Source organism: Passer montanus, unplaced genomic scaffold (assembly GCF_014805655.1).
Source record: "Passer montanus isolate IOZ18808 unplaced genomic scaffold, ASM1480565v1 scaffold10, whole genome shotgun sequence".
Classification (NCBI taxonomy): domain Eukaryota; kingdom Metazoa; phylum Chordata; class Aves; order Passeriformes; family Passeridae; genus Passer; species Passer montanus.
In genome coordinates this window covers 36,947,726-36,968,618 of record NW_024356505.1, presented here as the reverse complement: position 1 = coordinate 36,968,618, position 20,893 = coordinate 36,947,726, and the positions used below count along the sequence as shown (strand labels likewise).

Below are 20,893 nucleotides of genomic sequence, written 5' to 3'. Positions count from 1 at the left end.
ACTTTAGAAATAGTAACTTTTAGTGTAGTTGTTCTGGCTATGTTAGCAGAGATGCTGCAGCTCCAGGTGAGAGGTGGGAGTAGCACGAGAAGTGCAGTCCTAAAAACAACTGAGCTGCCATTTGGAAGGGTTGTAGTACAGGACCTCCCAATTACTGAGGTCAAAGTTTATCCTTAATGAGGAGATCTCACAGCTCAGCCCTGCAGAATGGCACTGCAGCTGCAGGGAGTTGCAGGGAGAGTGGAGAAGCCAAGAGGTATGTTTGCCTTCATCCCACTGACACTTCAAAATCCAGCCCTGGCATAGCTCCTTTCCCTGGAAGAGGAAAAAGGCAGCAACATGATGGATCTAGCCATGTTGCTTGGAGCCCAGGCTTGCCCCTGACTGAGCAAATTAGGTTTGAACCAGCTTCCAGAACCTTCCAGAACCAGAACCTTCTGTTCCCTCCCAGAACTGATGATGACCTGCATGAATTACTTGTTTGGACTTCATAGAAATTGCAAATGCAAGTCCACTGAGTACAGCAAACACCAGATCACAAAGAATTCGGCTTTGGTTCCACCAAAATAACTTTCCTAGGACATCCAGAGATAGTTCCTGACCTGACCTTTCCTGTAGGAGAAAACACACATTTGACAGCACAGCTGAGATAGGGTTTAGAGGAGAAACAGCCCTTTGCCTTCTACACAACAGATAAATTGTGCCTAAAGATGGAGTGACTTCCCCAGTCTGGCTTTTAACTTTTTTCCAAAATTTTAGCTTAAATTAGTGAAAAGACTGTGTACTTTGCTGACTGCTTGAAAAAGGAAAGAAAGTACAAAATCATTGCTTGCTGCACAGTTTTCCTAAGTAAATGTCTATTTTTTAACTTCAAGGAAAAAAAATGGACCACAAGTGCATTCACAGAAATCAAAGGAGTGGATTTGGCTTTTTCAAACACAAGTCCTTAGTGGACAAACTTGACAGTTACATTCCTTTATACATTTGATAAAGAAATTATAAAATAAGAACTGCATCCTTACTAAGTATGTATTACTATTTATACCAGTTATGAATTTGGACTTAAAACCACATTAAACCATCTGTCTGAGTACAAGAGGCACAGAAAGGTAATTTACAGGCAATTAGTCAGCCAGGTGGTTGTGTTTGTAGCAGTGTATCATGGTCACATTTTCAGTCTGGAAACATAAATCTGCAAAAGAGAAACCAGATATCCTGTTAGCATTCCTTAAAGAAAAGTTCCTCACACTAAAAAAAAAAAAAAAGATAATGATAAAAATCTGTGTAATCATGGTGTAACCATGCCTTGAGTATTTTCATAACCTGGTAGAATCCTGCTAAGCCTGATGAAGATGAAACCTTCCACCCAACATGCCAACAACATAATTGGGATTTATAGCTGCAGGCTGGAGCACAAAGTCCTTAGGGAATGGAGGGCATGACAGAGAAAATCACTTGGAAACAGCCCGAGGAGCAAGGCACAGCCTCCCTCCCTGGCAAACCCTCCCACACAGGAGGGTTTGTGCCTGCAGGAGCAGGGCTGAGCACCCACCTCGGGCACTGCCCGTGGCACCAGCAGGAGGGTGTTCAGCCAGCCCAGAGCTGCTGGGCTTTCCAGGAGGAAAGTTACTGAGAAAAGATGAAAGGCAGCCAAGGAAGTCTTAGAAAGAAAGGAAAATGTATGTATTAAAATTGGCACCTCTGACTGTAACCCACATCCAAATGTTCCAGGAATAAATAACCTGACTTTGAAAACTGGGCTTTAGTGATAAGTAATAAATGGCAAAGAGTACAAATCACTATTTCTGGTCCTACTCAGCAAGAGCAAGAGCATTTCCTTTGCTATTTCATGATGTTTGCCATCAGAACATTTTGAGGCATTTCAAAACCTACATTTCATAGTCTGGCAGTGGGAAAGTTTTCACCAGCTTGTCCTGTGGTCTGGCTGTGCTTAATGCTCAACAAACACCCCAAAAAACCAGAGCCAGTCCCCAGACCACTGCAGGGAATAGTGAAATATGGCTCAGCCATGGCCTCAACACAGCAGCCCTCCTCATCTAATGTCATAGATGTCAAGGTAAAAATATGCTGGTAGAAAAGGAGCTGCTATAATCAGTCTTTTTTAAATGTTTGTGGGGGGGTTTTTGTTATGTTTTGGTTTGTTTTGGTTTGGTTTGGTTTGTTTCTTTTAATGTGGGAATTGTCCTCAATACTAAATAGGAAGTTTTTTAAGAGTAGAGCAGGCTATGGTGACCTTGAAAATTAAGATTATGCCACGTTAGGCTTTGTGATCTGTTGGGTAGATAAAAATGGAGCCATCTCCATCCTGCCAATAAGTGCAACAGATAAAGAGGGGAAAGGAGGGTATTTCTTTCCAAAGCCACCCTTAATCAGCAAAAAACAGCAGACAAAATTATCTTTGGTAGATGGGGATTTGTGCAGTGTGGGTTACATTTATTATCTGGCAGGTTATAAGCTGTATTTTAATTTCCGGTATTTTCCTGCTACATCTGAAGGAACAATACAAGCTGGATCCACTGCATGTCATTTATAAGCCTGTGCATGTCATTTATATGGTAATGGGGGAGTTTGCCCTCATCCCCAGTGATTTCTGCAAAATTCTGCATGCTGGTTCTCAGCATATTTAGCTTTCTCCAGCGTAAATTAAAATGCACATTCATGATCTTTGAACAAAGAGGGCAGGGATAATTGGTAATTTGAGCCTGTTCTGTACAATGCAATGCAAAGTAATACTTATAATTTGCAGTTAATTAATCAGGGCCCTTTTTTTTCCTTAAAATTCTTAATTGCCTTTCTATTATATAGATTTTTAATAAGTTTTACTCCTACTAGTTTTAGTTCCAATTATACAGGCAATTTCTTGTCACTGTTACTGCATGGCCCTGTGTGTGTTTATATGTACATTGCCATATATTTTGGGATCTTTTTTTCAGAAATTTTTATATGCTGGTTTATGGATAGAGTTTTTGTTGACTGAAATTAAAAAGTTGAAAATAATGGAATCAATGTGCAGCCAAGAGAAACAAGGTGCAATAGAGAATAGAAAACTCAAATCAATACAATAAAATTTTTAAAGAATTTAAAATATCTGTAATTCCATTGCTACATTTAAATACCTGGAATTCCATGTCAAACTCATTTGGTATTTAATTCATTAATCAATTAAAACCCTCTGTAGAAGACTCTAATTGTTGTAGCTTTAAAGCAAAAACAGCAATCATTAGAGATACAAACTTTGGGCTCTCTGAGGAAATTCAGGTGGTCATAAATTCAAAAATAATAATAATAGTGAATATAGATGTACATGGGGGTGGTGCCTGTGATGGGAAATATGTCATGAGCACCCCATGGCTGACCAAGCCCAGCTTTGAATGACCAGAGTGAGGCATCCACCACCTCTCTGGGCAACAACCTGTGCCAGAGCTTCACCACACTCATTGTGAAATCTTCTTTCATATATCTAGTCTACCCTTCTTCAATATAAAATCATCACCCCTTTTCCTGTCACAACTGGCTTTCTAAAAAGTTTGTCCCCATCTTTCTTACGGGCTTCCTCCAAGTACTGAAAGGCTGCAATAAATTCTGCCTGGAGCCTTTTTTCTTGAGGCTGAACAACCCCAGCTCTCAGCCTCCATAGCTGAGGTGCTCCAGCCCTCTGATCCTCCTCCTGGACTCCTCTGGACCCACTGGAAATTCCCCACTGGGCATTCTGCACACCATCCCCACTGGGGTTTATTTCCTGACTCGTTTATGGGAGTTTCTAGGCTGTCACTGACAACCAGAGCTGCACAGACCTGGTTGGTGGCCCTGCCCCAGGGGCACAGCTTTCCTCTTATTTTGTCAGGAAATTTAGGATTGCTGCACTGGACTCTACAGATTAAAAATATTGGTAAAAGAAATTGGTATTTCCTGATAGCAGGGATAAAAGAGATTTTGATGCATGGACATTATCCTGCAGAGATGTTTGTATTTTCTTTATTCTTACCTGGGTCCAGAGTGGATGACCTTCAAAACACACACCTAGGAAAGAGCAGAATTGTGCTCAACATGCAAGTGCCACAACTCTGACAAACACAGTCATCAAACCCCACTCATCTATCAGTGGCATAACCTGATTACATACCATTACCTTCATTACTAATAAATGTTCCTCTTATTTGATAAGAACATTTTTTTTTCTGAAATACTGCTGTAAGCTAATTTGAATTCTGTTTTTATCCAGCTCTCTTTTTTTATTATTCCTTGGTGATTCTATTGATCTCAGTAGTTCCTCTGATTATTCAGTCCTGTAAAATCAGATTCACCCTCTGAGTCATTATTGAGCTAAATCTCTCAGTTAGCCAGGTCCTGAGTCACTGTTCAAGTTGAAACCTCTGGGAATATTGCCATAGCAGGGCAATATATACCCTGAGTGGTTTTTTTTTAATGGCTGTTCAATGACTTCTGCTGTTTAAACTGGGTAAGGAATTAGGAGCTAGACTAAATTCAGTCAATTTGCTCCAGTTCCCGTTTCATAAAGCAGGGCTGTATTTTGCAATATTAACTGACATTTATTAGCACTCAGACTAGGTGACTAGCAGGTGCTGCTCAGGGTGAATAAATCATGCAAGCAATTCACATGAAAGACAGCTTGTGCAAGTGCTGATAAAAATCCATGGGGTTGAAGAATCAAGTTCTTTAATAGCAATGTCAGGCTGTTCAGTCTTCTTATCTCTCATATTTCTTTATGAAACATTAAAAGAGATTGCTTTTGGGCACTTGTGTTCTTGAACTATTGCAATCGTCTAATGAATTTTTGATTCAGAGGGTTTTGTGATTGCTAACTTTCTTGATACATCTGTAGCTATTGAAATGGATCCCCTGTGTCAAGGCTGGCTGTCCATCTTCCTCCTATCATAAACCCCACAGATTTGTTAGACAGAACCTGTAACTTTTAATTTAAAGGAAAGGTGAAGTTGAAGCTTCTTGAGCATGTCTGAATAGAGAAATATTCGGCATATAATGAAAGCCCTGATTTGTCTCACTGCATTGCACAGATAAGCAAATTGCATTTCCAGCCATAGCAACCTGCTCAGTGGCACCAGAGGGGTAAAGAAAAAAAGGATTTGTCTGTAAAGAAACCCTACTTCATTTGGGCCAGATGAATTCTCTCTTCTTTGGGTCCTTAACAGCTGAGAAGGTACAACAGGACCTTGCAGGGAGCCTTCACTCTCACATCAGTGACCCACACTGCAAATTGCTCAAAGACTTCTGCCAGGAAATGTTTTTACAGATTTAGTGCCTTTAGTAACAGGCTTTCATGAAGAGCTGACAACAGGCTGTGGGTTTAAGTTTTGTGCCAGGTGGTGGAAAAACACATTCTTATTGTACATTAGTGGCAGACAGCAGTTTGCCACTGCAGATGTGGCTTCCTAAATGCATTTGCTCTTTGGAGTGTGTGCAGGAAATAGGAATAGCTGAGGGGAGGATGGCTAATATTTCCGTTTTCATAATTCAAACCTCATTTTCATTATTACCTCTGGACATCCTGACAGATAACAGACCTGCTGGCATCTGCATGTCAGTCTTGTCACCATGGTCCAAAGGTTGTTACTGACACTGGGAGTGACTCACACAACCAAAGGACACTCACTAATTGTTAGGAGCAGTTGTGGGCATTAATCATTAACGCTTTTGGAAATTAAGGATTCCTAAGGATGGGGTACAGGTAACAAAAACTCAGAAGCACAAAGAAAGGAACTTGAAAAAGAGGAGAGGGAGGTGACTCAACATTTTTCTGGTGTGTTTATTTGAAAGAGGACAGCCCAAAATACTGATGTGCAACAGGACAGTATGGCTTTGTGTATGACGCCTGGTAACCCTGCCTGCCTGCTGTGATGGCTCTGGAGAGGTGCCAGACCTCCTGGGCAGTTGCTTATTTCTCCTGCTGGGTACCCAGGATCCATGTGAAATCTGTAGGACAGCTCCTCTCCGTGGCTTTTTGCTCCTCAAGTGGGATTTGCAGAGCTGGGTGCACTCAGTGTATCACAGCGTGAAGGTGGCCTGGAGGTGACACTCTTGACTATTTTTAAGTAGCTGAATTATTCTCTTATTTGTAAAAATCCACCTGTATGTCTCAGATGACATCTCATACTTGTGTATATCTGTTTTGTTAGGTGGTTGATTTGGGCTTTTTTCCAACAAATGCATTTGCATGATTGAAGGAGATTTTAAACATTCATGATTTCTTAGTTATTACAGTCTGAGCTTGGCCTCCTGTGTGTATTCTGTAGGGGCTGTGGAGGTGTACCTGAAGATAGGATCAGGCAGGTGTTCAATAAATCCAGCTTTTGAAGCTCCCAGGCAAATCAAACTGTCAAGAAGGTCTGGCAGCTACTTGCCAATAACCTTATAAACAACATTCCTAATGCCCTGACTCATATGGCAAGCACAGAATCCTTTAGTGTTGGAAACACAACAAATTGGAAGAATCAATGGGTCAGGGGGAAACAAAACAACCAAACAAAACTAAAACCAAAATAAGCAAGCCACATTAAAGTAACAGTTTTGAAACAGGGTGAATTTAATAGCCTCAGAACATCTCTTCTGTCTGTCAGGAGCTTGGTCCCACGCTAACATGATCTCATCCTGCTTCTTGGGGATCGGTGTCCTAAAGATTGTCCTAGAGAAACATTGGTGCTTAATGCTGGTAGTTGGGAGTATGGATGAGGAGGCCGGGTTGGAGTGGTCAGGATTTGGCCAGGCTGCCTGGCAGATTTGCCTCTGATGTGCACACACTGACTTGGCTGGATGCTGTTTGCACTTCATTCCTGTGTGTTCCCTCAGGATTCTGGCCAGGTACCAACATCCCACAGTGACTTGTCTGCCTCCAGAGCATTGCAGCTCATGGTGGTGTCACTCAGAGGCACCTCCAGCTCACAGCACTGAAGGTGGACCACAGCCCATTTGTGCCCTCATTTAGTGGGGTTTGCCTCTTTGCCAAGCCCGGGCTTGGCTCAGGCTGCACAGCAGCTCTGGGGCCCTTTAGAGATGTGGAGGCAAAACATGATCCTGCTGACCACACAGAACACACAAAGAGTGGTTTTCCCCAGTGAATGAACCCAGAATGAACCCAGCATGAACCACTCTGCTGAAATGAGCCTCTCTCCTGGCCCTCAGCATCTGACAACAGGGAGGCAAAAGCACTGGCCAAACCCTCTCCTGCTGTCTCAACACAACATTCTGAGTAGAAAACAACCTGTGTCCAAGCAATTAAACCAGGTGATGACTAAGAGGAGCTAATGACACTTGCAGCCCTCTCCTTCCCGTGCTTGAGGAGATGCAGAACTCCTGGCTGGGCTCCTTTCCCTGAGATGAGGGGCTGCCACCTTTTCATGGCTGCCAAACACATGGGAGCTGCTCGCCCTCCAAAATGAGATTTTGGATCAAGGGTTTGGTGTTTATCAAGGGCTCTCTAAAGCACATCCTCAAGAAATAGTTTGTTCTTCCTAAGCTTGTTGCCTGTCAGTGGCAGAGGAGACTCTGTGTTCTGGGTTGGAATAAAGGGTCACAGGGGTTAGCATTGCAGTTTGTTTTTCCTGAGGATCTCTGGGAGCATTGCAGCTCATTTTTCTTAAGGATCTCTTGGACAAGAGCACAAGCAGCTTGAGAAGGGTTGTTGTTTGCATACAGATTCACAGAATATTCTGAGTTGGAAGGAACCCACAAGGATCATTGAGTTCAGAATGGCCTGCACAGGGATCAAACCCACACCCTTGGTGATATCAGCACCATGCTAAGCTAATCTCGGTGTCAGGGACTGTGGAATTGGGCTGAGCTCATAGTTTGACCTCAGCCACATAAATTTTTATGTTTTCTACAAAAGGTTGTTAAATTGTTCAGCAACCCTGCAAAATTGCATTTTTTTTCCACCTGGCTCAATTAGACAACTGTGAAAGAGGATTAATTGCTCTGAAATCAATAGTGCAGCAGTGCTGACATCAGCACAAAATAATGTCAACACAGGAAAATGTAGATTTGGTATGGTAATCTAGAACAGTTTTATACTATTTACATACACATAACTACTTTTTTACACTCATTTTATATCTATTACAATGATTTGATGGAAGTCAGTGTAGACCTACACTACAGCAACTGAGAGAAAAATTTGGTTGCATAGAATAAAAGGACATTTTCCACAGCCATCCCTGAAACACGTGTCAGTAAAGGAGAATATGAACAATGAGTTTTCCCTAACTGGCTAAAAATACTTGCTTTCACACTCTACAATAGTCATCGATTTGGACATGTGGTTGGTGCTTTGAGATGATCTAGTAATTGATTTTAAAACAGATGGCAGCTGTCAAATAAGCATTTGTATTTGTTTGATGTTTCTATGAGAACCCTTGGGGTTTCACTATCTCAGTACTCTTTGTTTTCTGCTTTCCTAGACCTTCTTGCTGTTCTCTGATCTCTCTTCCTCTCATGTTCTTTTGATGCATCCTACTGACAATTTCTTTTGAGCTTTCTTTCCCAACGTAAACCATGGCCTTTATGTCAGGCTTTAATTTCATTTTGCTTGAAATTCCTTTTTATTAACAGTTTTAATAAAACAGCAAAAAGTCTTCAGCACACCAAATACTTCATGATCTAGCATCAGCTACAATACATCACACAAACAGAGCCATTGGTTATGATCCTCAGAACTGCTGTAATTTACCAAATCAGCAATAAGTAACACTGGCCCTGAGAGTTTTTTGAACCTTAAAATGCTGATGTCTTCGAATTTTTTTATTTATTTTATTTTTAGTGATAGGAAGGAGTGGCAATGGTACAGGTCAAACTGTCAGAGGATTGGTGGCCTGTTCAAGTACCTTTGTCTTCTTGTGCAACTCTCTCTTTTTGTTAACTCACACTTAAAAATTGCAAGTTATTGTGTCTTCTAACAAGAAGGCCCAGGAAATGTGGAGTTTTTTACTTGTAAATTATCTTTTTTCTCAGTTCTTTTCTCCTGATATCAATGGAAGTAATCTCTAAGCTACTAATGGATTTCTCAGTCTATCACTGGTAAAGGCTTCATCTTTTCCAAACAGCAAGCCAGAAATTTGAACCAGCAGAAAGGAAAATATCGAAAATATGACTCAGGATGGACAAAGGCTGCAGAACTAGCTGAATTTTAGAAAAGCATGAAGAAACCTCCATGGTCATTTACATGTATATGTTCATTAGCAAAGAGGAACTCTGCCAGTCTGGAGCTCTGTGCAAGCCTGGGAAGAGGATTTGTCATGGAAATGTCTTTAGAAATGCCGCAATGGCAGATTATGGTTCAGAAGATTTAAACCATCTCTGTGGATTTACAAGTGTGGTGTGTACAGGAGTTTTTTTTCCAGAACCTGCTGGTTGCTACGGAGGTGGAATAAGATTAAGGCCTGGTGCTTTTCCCTGCATTGAGTCTATCAAGGAATTCAGAGGTCTGAATGCACTTCACTGGATTGTTCAGTGCTTAGATAGAGGTGGACATGACAATTATAAACTCTTGAGTTCTATGGCTAAAGTTGCTGTACAAGTATCAAAAGGAATAGCAAAATCCACTTGTGAAGATCCTTACAGGATTGGGGTAGATATTATCCATGGAGGAATGAGCCAGACGATTTTTGGGGTCTCTTCCAGATTCATTTGCTGTGATTCCTTGAGAAGCTTGTTACCTGAAGTGAGATAAAAATCTCCCATTTCACTGCTCTTGCAAGTGCTGCTGGAATTAAATTGCAGTTTGCAACAATCTGATGTCTGCTTAACTTTACACATGTTCGGCTAATTTTTGATGACAGACCTGCTAGAAATGTCCACCCAGCTTCTGATCCACTGTTCAGTCTTTCCAGGGATTACCCACATGGTATCATAGCCAAATGCTGCATCCCATCCTATATTAACCACAGCCTGTTACTTGGCAGCTGAGAACCACCACCAGGGACTTCTCCTTCTGCTCCCTGATGGTGAGCAGGGGAGCTTCCACCAGGAAACACATCCTTCAGAAGATATGGCATTCCCACTTTGGGCAGCCTGGTTCAGTCTGGGTATTGGTCTGGTCCTAATTCCAAAGACAGCCACGCTCAAAATGCACAAATGCAGCAGCCTTGAATTCAGCTCAGGGAGCATTCCTCACATCACACCTCTGTTATTTCCTCCAGCTGGTTTTCTCCTCCAATGATATTGAAGTCTCTAAGAGGGGTATATACCCAGTAGTCACTGAATATATTCTGACCTAGGACTTCAAATTCTCTTCCTGAGGGTCTGGTAATTTATAGACTCTTTGTTTCACACAGCTTTGAAATGATCATTCAATTGGGCCTCGGTCAACTAGAAATAAAGGATTAAAATACACATCCTGTAACATTCCCTGAGCACAAACACATCACTGGCTAATCCATGTCCCCACTGAAGAGTCACTACTCATGAGCAGGGTCATCCAGCTGTTTCAGAGTGCTTCATTACTAAATGTGCTGAGATGGAATAACTTGTCTCAAACCCTGTGCTTGAACCCAGCCAGCAGCTCTGAACAGCCCTTGTTCAGCTAAGGCAGCCACACACTTTATTCTCACTACTTTTCAAGTTTGCATGCTCAGTTGGGGCTGGCAAGCAAAACTGTGGAGAAAGAAAGAGCACAAAGCCAGCAGGATCTGACTGTGAGGAATCTCAGCAGCTCGCTCACAGCGTCCTGACATCATGAGGCACTCAATGACTGCAAGCTCTGGGGAAGAGGGCAAAAGTTTTAATCAATTATCACTTTATGCTCTTAGTAAGGATGTCATGGCCCAAATATGTAGGGGGGCTTTAGTGTATAAGGAGAATCTGTTTTTTCACACACGAGGCAGGATCTGAACTAACTTTAGAAAAACTCAGCAGTTTTGGATGAAGCTGATTTTCAGAGCATGTGCTAAATGCAAACACAAGGAATAAACTGTCTACAAGAGCAAATTGCAAATAATTTTTTCTTTTAGCTGAAAGAACTTTCTGGTACTAATCCATTCTATAGTCCATGAGAATGTTCTCTGGTTTGCTAAAACTAACTGATCTTTCTAATAACAGCAAGGTCCTGGCTTTGTTTCAAGGAAAAGGTTCACTCAATTAAATCTCATTAACAGAGGACCACGAAACCTGCACTAAAACCTTTCTGGGTATGTGACCTTCAGCAGAACTGCTTCATTAAGTCTGAGATCCTGGAGAAAATGTTTGCTGAATAAAGTCATTCCTAATTAATGTTAAATGTCAATGATTCATGTGCCATCCATCTTTACTCCTTTTCCTTTATGCTCTTCATTATCTCTTTAATGGGCAACCAGTATAAAAGTCAAAAGCAGAATCTTTTAAATGTACATATAACAGGTGGGACAATGCAGCAAAGCAAATTTGCCAGATGTGCTTTCCCATGAAACATTTGTAGCTTCCTAAATATCTTCCAAAAGCCCCACTTACATGCTGCCATTAAGAATTGATTAATTAATTTGTTATTTCTGAAAACCATATGCATTGAGGATGAATTTTCCCTTGCACCCTTTCTGATTTTACCTTGAGTTTTATTCCAAGCCATATGCAAGTCTTGATTAACAAAGTGTTTATTTACCCTGTGGAAAATATAATTGTCTATTCTCCAAGGGTTGCTCAACCAATTAATTTTTTTAATTAAACAGAGTCTGGTGAGTTTTTACTCTTCGGACCAGAGGGATGTCCTGGTTGGACTGGGGGGTCATCAGAGGGTGATGTACAAATCTGGTGGATCTGAACTCAGAAAATCCTCATCCCTTTTTTCAAAAACCAGTGATGGCAGCAGATATTGGAGTTGCCTGGACCTGTGCAGCAGAACTTCATGGTGAAGGCTTAGAAACACTCTGTAGCCTCTCTAATTTTTATTCTCACATTAAAGTAATGGGACCCATCTTCCTGCCCATCAATCTGTGCAGCATATGCAAGCCCTTCTGGTGGTTTAAATAGGAATGACTCACATGATATTAAGCCTCTTAATGAAAATGTATTACATTATTGTCTTTCACAAAATGGGAGGTTTAAAAAGCTAAGTTAATGTCTTCCAAATGTCACTAACTGGAGACACTTTGGACCAAGAGTGATTTTATAGCTTTTTCTGCAGATCTGTAAGATGAACTCATCTTTACAATGAAGGACATTGGATTACATGAAAAGTATTAGAAATTAGAAGTTGTTTAAATTTGCATTTAATAAGAACTAGGTTCTGCCAGTATTAAAAACATTATGGCAATATTGTTTTCTTCTTCCATACTTGAATTCTAACATGTTTGCATTGGCATTTTTCTGAGCACCTTTTCATTGGTAATTATATTACTCAAATCTCATAAATCCCAAAATTCAGTGGTATAAAGTAGCCTTAGCCCTGGCTACTTATGGCAAATTGCCTTCCAAAAGTGATTTTAAAAATTAAATAGGGATAAAAGTCAAGATGGTATCCAAAGCACAGACTCTATGGTCTGGTATCTTGTTTTGAAGTTCCAGCCCTTCCTAAGTTACAGAAAATATCTATATTTATTTATTCCCAACTTACAACAGAACTTAGGAATATTTAAATTGTTGCTGAAGCACTTGAATAAACATTGTTTAAATTGATTGATATGTGTCTAGTCTGACATTGCGAACCCTAATCATGTGCAGGACACATGGCAGGAGCAGCAGTGCCTTTTATGCTGTCATGAGTGTGTGTACTAATATGAATAATTTGGTGTTTCTTCAGCAAAGGTAATTAAGCCTAATAACCTATAAATATAGACTAATTGTTATCAGTTGTGCTCATTTGTGTATATGGCATAATTTGATGAGTATTTTTGATTGATATGCCTGTGGCATCCTCCCTGTGCTGTGATTAGACTGGGATTTTCATATCTGCACTCTTTCATTTATTGCTAACTAGTAATTTACCTCTAATAGCCTTTTCTTTTCTGTTCTCTCTCTCTCTTTTTTTTTTTAATTAGAGGAGATCTTGAAGACTCACATTGCTCATTGGTGGTCTCCTGATGGCACCAGGCTGGCATATGCAACAATTAATGCCTCCAGAGTCCCCACCATGGAGATCCCAATATACACAGGCATCCTTTACCCTACTGTTAAAACTTACCATTATCCAAAGGTAAGGGGAAATTTAAAAATCAGTCCTGCTGCTCCATCAGAAATAAATAATTGTTTATTTCCAGTAGGCTCAGACAGGAGACTAATAAGGCACACTTATGAGCAATGAAAATAAACAGATCAGCTGTTCCTCAGTAAATGTGCATTTAACACATTCTTTAGCTGCATTTGTAAAATTGCACTTTTCTGCTTCTATGAGAATTAGTAACTATATACAATGAAAATAAAATTTACAAATCCTTGCCTTTTACACACACAAAAGCAATTTTCCTTCCATGCTGGAATGGGTGGAACTTGGATGTTATCTGTGGGTTTGTCTCCAGGATGGGCTTGTTGGTGTCTGGGGGTTTGGAATTCCTTTATTTCTGTGCTTGGATATGCTTCTATATTTAGATATGCTTCTATAGTTAGATATAGTTCTATATTTAGATACATTTCTATATTTAGATTTTTTTTAATTGATGGATGTATAGATAGATAGATGATAAACATATGGATAGACAGATGGATAGATAGATGGATAGATAAGAGATAAAAAGATAGATGATAAATATATGGATAGATGGATAGATAAGAGATTGATAGATGGATAGATAGATTATAAATATATGGATAGATAGATAGATGATAGATAGATAGATAGATAGATAGATAGATAGATAGATAGATAGATAGATTATAGGTAGACAGGTGATAGGTAGATAGATGATATACAGATGGATATACATACCTATATACATACATACATACATACATTCTGTATTTGCATAGAAGGAAAATGAATAGAATTTTATGTAGAAGGAAATTCTTTTTGTATAGAAGGAAATTCTTTTTGTATACAATTCCTTTTGTATAGAAGGAAAATGTAGTATTTGAGTTTCTTTAGAATATCCAGGATGGCCTAATGTCAGAGGAGACATTGCTTTTAGAGGTTTGCTGTGCCTGAAAGACAGAAAAGACTGAAGAGCCAATGTCCCCTTGGCTGCAGCCCTGCAGGGAGTGCACAGCACTGACACAGCTCTCCAGCAGCACAGACTCACTGCTGCTGTTACTGCTGGCATTTCCTGCTCTAAAGCAGCACAGGGGTGTCTGCTGCAGCCATTCCTTCTGGCTTTCTTGCTTTAAGCACTGGTTGCCTAAGAGCTCACATGCTGGTTCAAATTGAAGCATAATTTAAGAGGAGAGATACCCACAAATATGCAGGTTTTGTGGAAATCAGGGGCTCAGCAGGAGATGCCCTTTCTCCCAGTACAAAATTAATCAGTATTTCACTATATCAACCTATTAGACAATCTTTTGTCAAAAGGTGCAGGAAATAGCAAAATTTCTAGTTGCCATGAAAAGTAGGATTTTTTACTAAGGTTAGAAGTGTCCTGAGTAAAATTGCCCTTTTTTTTGTGCCTGCCAACCTCTCCACACCTCTGTGCCACATCCCTAGATTTGCAGCCTCCCTGTGAAAGACCACAGCAGTCCAATCCATATCCTGTTCAATGGGAATGCTTTTCATAATCCATGGGGATACAATAAACCAAAACCATTCTGTGTTGTACATGATATAGTAATTTATTCTTTTCTAAAATCCAGGCTGGAATGGAAAATCCAACTATTTCTTTGCATGTGATTGGTCTGAATGGACCCACTCATGACCTGGAAATGACTCCCCCAGATGATCAGAGAATGAGGTAGGTGATTTCTCACCCTTGAATGCTGACCCCAGTTCCCATGGGGCTTTTTTCAAGATAATTTTACAGTTTCTAACACTGGACCTTTCTCTGCTGCTATCAAAAAGTTTCATTTTGTGTAAATCTGCTCCACTTTTTTCTTTCCATTTACTTGTCTATTTACATGTATTTTATAGAACAATATATTAGAACAGGTTTACCCTGAATAACTTTAAAACAATCCAAACACATTTATGCAAAAGAAGATGTATGAGCTCTGGCCAAACCAAATGGGTATTTGCCTTTCAAAAATACAGCTTCAGACCTGTGCACAGCAGGTGGGAATTCAGGATTCCAGAATCCCCATCACAGTAACAGAATGGTGGCTCCTGAGCATTACAATTTCTCTTTTGGTAGCATTCTCTGTAAACAGAGAGACTCAGAAAGGTTTTAATTACAGCAATAACTTCCAACTGCAGGATCCAAGTGCTGTTCATAAATTTATTCTATATGGTTATGGGTGGCCATAAATTATTTTGTTGCAATCAATATTGCAAAATGATGCAAAATACACCATAATTAATTAGTGCCTGTATATTTCATCAAAACCATGGCAATTGCTATCTCTAGGGATGATAGAAGTAGTGCTGCCAGAGCAATAGGGGTGTATTTTCATTATGCATATGTTTTCTGAAATGAGAAGATTAGAGTGATAAAATGTTATTAAAATAGGCAAGAGGGATGTACTGTTCATGCAGTTACAGAAGGGATCTCAAGAAAGCAGGGGAAGCTGGTGATAAGGATCTTCCAGCAGACACATCCTATCTGAAGCATTTCAGTGTGCTCAGTGCAGATGATATATGGACAGGGTGGTATTTCATGTTCTTTTTATCTGGAGCAAAGTGATTTAGTGTAATTAATAAAGCTGGGAATAAAGTAGAGATATGCCACAGCCTTTTTTCTTTCAAAATTGAAAGAAGCCAGAAATTTTCCACAGAAATTGGATATTTTTCAGTTAAAACAAAACAAAACTAAACAAATTTTTAAAAAAAGTAATAAAACCAAGAAAAAAACAAAGCAAAGATGATGATGGGAAAACATACTTGGGGTGAAATGTACAATATTGATCACTTTTTAAATATCTTTCATTCTGAACATTTTTGCCAAGTTTTCTTCAATGTCATGCTCTTCCATGAAAAAAAGAAAGTGAAGGGAAGGGGTTGAAATTGGAGGGTGAAAAGTAGTACTGTAACATTTAATGCCTGGCAGGCATTTTTTATTTTGGTGAAAACCACTGGACCTCAAGAGTTTCATCTGCAGTTGGTCAGAACTCGATCATCACCCAGCTTATTTCTCATATTTGCATCTCAAGTGGCAAATTGAGGGATGGTGTTATCTCCCTCAAGAGCAGAAATCATCACTGGCCCTTGCATGGGCCAGAAACAAATAAATAATTGAAAAAGTCAGACAATTCCAGTCTGGATCCGAGGCACTGTCTGTGCCCAGGGACCATGGGCTGTGCTGCTGCTGTCCCTTGGTCTGTAATAAATCACTATCTGTTCTTTGTGCTGTTTGTGGATTTGTCACCATGGCCATACTGCAGGTGTTCATATTGTAGGGTCACACCTCGTGCTTGGGATTCCTGCCTCCAGGAAACAGCCATGGAAAGCTGGGGCATGAACAAGGCTTCTGCCCAATAACCTCAGTCTCAGATGATTCAAACGGAATCAAAAAATGTCTTTACTGGGATGTGGAAATCCATTGCAAAACTCAAGATGGCTTCACCCTTCCTGACAGGGCTCAAACAAAGTGTCCCTTCCCTTTTGCTCTGGTGTGGATGTCTGTAAATGCAGTGGTCGAGGACCTGCTGGTATGGATTTTGTCCTGTGGAAGACACAGGTTGTCCCTTTGATCAGCTCCACATAAAATGTGGGACAGGTCAGGCAGAGAGGCCTGGGAATTACACTGATTTCCCATTTCTCTCCACTGGCTGCTCAGCCAGTGCAGCTGCAGGAGCAGCAGGTGTTGAAAATTAGCTGAGATGAATCACATCTTCTTGTCTCATTTTCCTCTGCAAAATGAGAACCATAAAACTTGGGTGTCCTATAGAAGACATGTGAATGGAAGTAAATGAAATTAAAGACTCCACACTATTCAAAAACTAGAATAATGACCACCAGGTATCTGCAGTTATCTGTGGGCTGGGTTATCTGTGGTTTTGATGACTGGAAGAGGGTTCAGAGGGGAATTGAGACTCCATGCCCTTCTCTGGGGTGGTAGGGAAGACCATGATTCACCTAAAATAATAATCAAAAGTTCCTGAGAAAGAACTGTGGCTCCTGTGTTCAAACAGTGAGAGGGATGTAAAAACTGAATATATGTCCTTGAAACTTTAAATTGTATTTATAGAAAAAATGCTCCAAGCTACAATAAGTACTAAAATCACATTCCTTTTCTGGGGAGGCTGAATCTGTTCAGTTCATTTTAGAGAGAAAGAAGAGACAGTTATACAGTTTAATTTTGCTGTGTTGTTTTTTTTCCTCTTAGGGCCTACACTGTTGCTGATGAAGAGTAAAATTACAATTTTATTTCGGACTCTAAATTTTCAGACTGCTGTTGTATCACCTGGGCATATCCTTCCCCCAGTGCAGTGGATGCAAGCATTGAGGCTTTTTGTTCCTTTTCCCCGCAGCCAATTTCAGGCACTAAATATTACTGAAAAGTACAAAATCAATTTCCAGCTTGTTATTTTTCTAGACAAACAGACCTTTGTGCTTTTGCCCTTTCTCTTCAGTATATGCAGGAGCTCTTGCCAGAACACAAAGGGCTCTCCAGTGATACAGCACATTATTTCCAACGAGAGCAACAATTCCTTATACATATTTTATAGCAAACAAATGAACTAATAAATTTTTTATAGACTGGATGCTGTAAAAAGTCTTATTATACTTTAAGGCTCTCTTGGCCCACATGGCCCAGCAGTATATTATAACATCACCAGCTTTGGCAGTTCAGCCAGAGTTGTGCCCTACAAATGAAGTGGTGGAGCCCTGAATTGCTGCAGAGGTGGACATCTGGTAGCACCATGCCCTGGCTCTGAGAAGGCAACAATCACTAGATTTATTCCTGTGTTTTCCAGCCTAGGTGGCTGCATTCCTCACTATTGCATGGGACTTTTCCTGAAGGTATCAATTACGGGACTGCACAGCCCATACCCATGGTTTACTCCAAGTATCATCACAACCTGAAAATGTCCAGCAATAAGATGGTGCAGGCAGTCTAGGAGGGTGGTTTTGCTCATGTAAACTATCTCTTCTGATGTCTTTATAGCAACCAGCTGCATCTGCTTTACAGAAACCCTGTGTTTCTCCAAAACCCTTCTTACTATTTGTCTTTTTAATACAACACTCCTGGATACTTTGGTGTGTAGCCAGCATGCCCAGAGGCCATCAACTTTTCATAAGCATCAAGAACCCAACCATTGATAGTGATGGGTCTGAGTCAGCTCAGTTTAGTGTGCTCAGAATGGAAATGGTTTGCAATTTCTTTTCCACCTGTGCATAAATTTGTAGCTCCAGGCAGTTCAATCCTTCTTGGAAGACAGAATAGCTTGAAAGATTCTTTATCTCTGTATTCGTCTCTTCTTTGAAAATAACTTCCAGAAGTGGCAGATAAAACACCTGTTCAGCCCTAAAAATGTCATTTTTAGGGGTTGAAATCCGTACATAAAGCAGTCTAGAGACATCAGGACACGATGTTCTTTAAAACCACAGCTCTCTCCTGGCCTGTTTGCCCGCAGCAGCCCCTGCTCTGCCACGCGGCAGTTCAGGATGGCAGCGTTGTGACCTGCTTTGTGTGTGTGTGTGTTTGCAGGGACTACTACATCACCATGGTGAAATGGGCCACCAGCACCAAGGTGGCAGTGAACTGGCTGAACAGGGCCCAGAACGTGTCCATCCTGACGCTCTGCGACGCCACCACGGGCGTCTGCACCAAGGTAGGAGAGGTTTGCACAGCGGTCACTCGCCATCGGTGTCCACAACCCATGCAAAGAGAAACTATTTAACTTATTTTACATGGTGAAAAGCCAGCTGGAACACATTAATTTAGGCAGACAGAACATAAACAATGTTCACAATTTTCTTTTTTTTTTTTTTTTTTAAACACCCAGTAATCCAAGAACGCTCTGTGTTTAATTTAGGCAGACAGAACATAAACAATGTTCACAATTTTCTTTTTTTTTTTTTTTTTTTTTAACACCCAGTAATCCAAGAACACTCTGTGCGAGTTTGAGGGAGAGTGGTTACTTGTCTTTGTCACCTTTACCCAACACAAACTTGCATACCTCAACAGTTTGCAACCTAAATACCTTCCCAACATTCTAGCTGCATTATATGTATTTAATGGTATTAAAACCAGCTCATGCTTATCTTAATTGTAGTTAATTAATCCCTCCTATAAATACACTAATTCAAATGGTGTATTGATAGAAGATCATCAGATTCCATTAGCAGATTCCATTAGCAGATTCCATCATTTAAACTGGTATGTGTTTCCACTCTATAAAATTGTTCTAATACACCCATCCCTTGAAAAAGATCATGCAATTCTGTGCATAGAGCATGGTGAGAAGTTTTTTTCTTAATAACTTTCATTTCAACCTCTATTTATTTCTTGAGAAGATTTATTTCTTTGGGGAATAATACATCTTGTAGATTTATGTGTTTTGTCTGTATGTATAAAATTCTTTCTTGATCTAGTGAATGCTTGTCCAACAGGAAGGAAAGTCAAGAAAAGCAGCCACTGGATTCCAGTCCAGAAACACATATTTAAATAGTTTCTCTGTATTCCTGAGCAATCTTTCAACTCTAATCCAATAGCTTCCTGCATTGATAAGCAAAATATAATATATGACAAGTATAGTATTAATGATCTTTTTTTGTTTTAGAAACACGAAGATGAGAGCGATGCCTGGCTGCACAGACAGGTAAGAGTGATCTTCTCCTTTAGTCAAGTTTTTGGTAGGATAATTTCTTGACTGAGTTTTTCCCCAAAGAGAAAAACTGATTTGCAGATTTGAGAGAGCTACTTGGAAGATGGCATGATCTGTATAACAGAAAAGAGCTTCTCATTAACAAGCAATTTCTCAGCAAAGATGCCATCCACTCTGGTAGGTCCCATAGTCCTCAGCCTGAAATTTACTTGTATTTAAAAGAGATGAAAAGCTGATGTGGGAGGGAAATCACTCACTGGCAGTATCTGTGTAGGACTCATCACCCTCAGAGGCAATCCTTCACACCTTGCCCTGACACTGATGATCACAGTTTAAATACTATGGTGGATGTTTTCTGGTCATTTTATTGAGAGGGTCTCTGTCCATTCAGAGACAAAATCATGCAGATAGACTGTTGAGTCACTTAAATATCATATATAACACTTGCCCAGGAGTCAGTGTGTGAAGGGACCTCAGATTAAATGAAGCTGTTCTTGAGAGAGAAGCTGTGATCTCCGTTCAGCCACAACACCAAACTGTTTTTCAAGCCCTGTGTGAGTGCCAGACAGGGAGCAGCATGTCACAAAATATCTTGTTTGATATATTTTTCCAAGTCCAGACCTAAAGCATTTCAAATTTTTGTCACAGCCTGCTCAGAGGAGCCAAGACCCTGTAGAAATGGCATTTCATCAGTTCACAGCAAGAACAATGCTCTCCTCTGTTCCAGTGGCTGTCCTGCAGCAATGGGCTGTGTGTGATCCACATGAAAATTGATTTTATGGGGAAATAGATTTTGTGCTCCAAGCATTTCAAATAATCTTTTGCTGATATAGAGTAAAAATGGTGCTGAAATATTCTTTGCATTCATAAGGACTGTTTTGGCTTAAGTAGGAAACAAAAGCTTAAAAGACAAGCCAAATCAAGGGAAAATTAAATTGTCCAGATATTGTACATTAAAAAAATATAAAAACCACAAAAACCACCACTCTTAACAGGCATTATTTATTTTATGAGTTTGAAGGCAATAGCAGTAAAATAATCCTTTCATTGCTATTTACTGCAGTTCAGTAGAAGTTGTATTTTATTA

The 20,893-nt window shown here is 40.1% G+C and overlaps 1 protein-coding gene across 4 annotated transcripts in view; it reads left to right on the top strand.

Moving 5' to 3' along the window:
- Nucleotides 1–20,893, top strand: part of DPP6 (dipeptidyl peptidase like 6) — a 537,867-nt gene that overhangs the window by 472,776 nt on the left and 44,198 nt on the right. For all 4 annotated transcript variants that reach the window (XM_039712305.1, XM_039712329.1, XM_039712320.1 and 1 more), the window contains 4 exons: nt 12,999–13,153; nt 14,737–14,834; nt 18,687–18,810; nt 19,762–19,800. In XM_039712305.1, the coding sequence (XP_039568239.1) occupies nt 12,999–13,153; nt 14,737–14,834; nt 18,687–18,810; nt 19,762–19,800 (416 nt within the window). The remainder of the gene's footprint in view (nt 1–12,998; nt 13,154–14,736; nt 14,835–18,686; nt 18,811–19,761; nt 19,801–20,893) is intronic.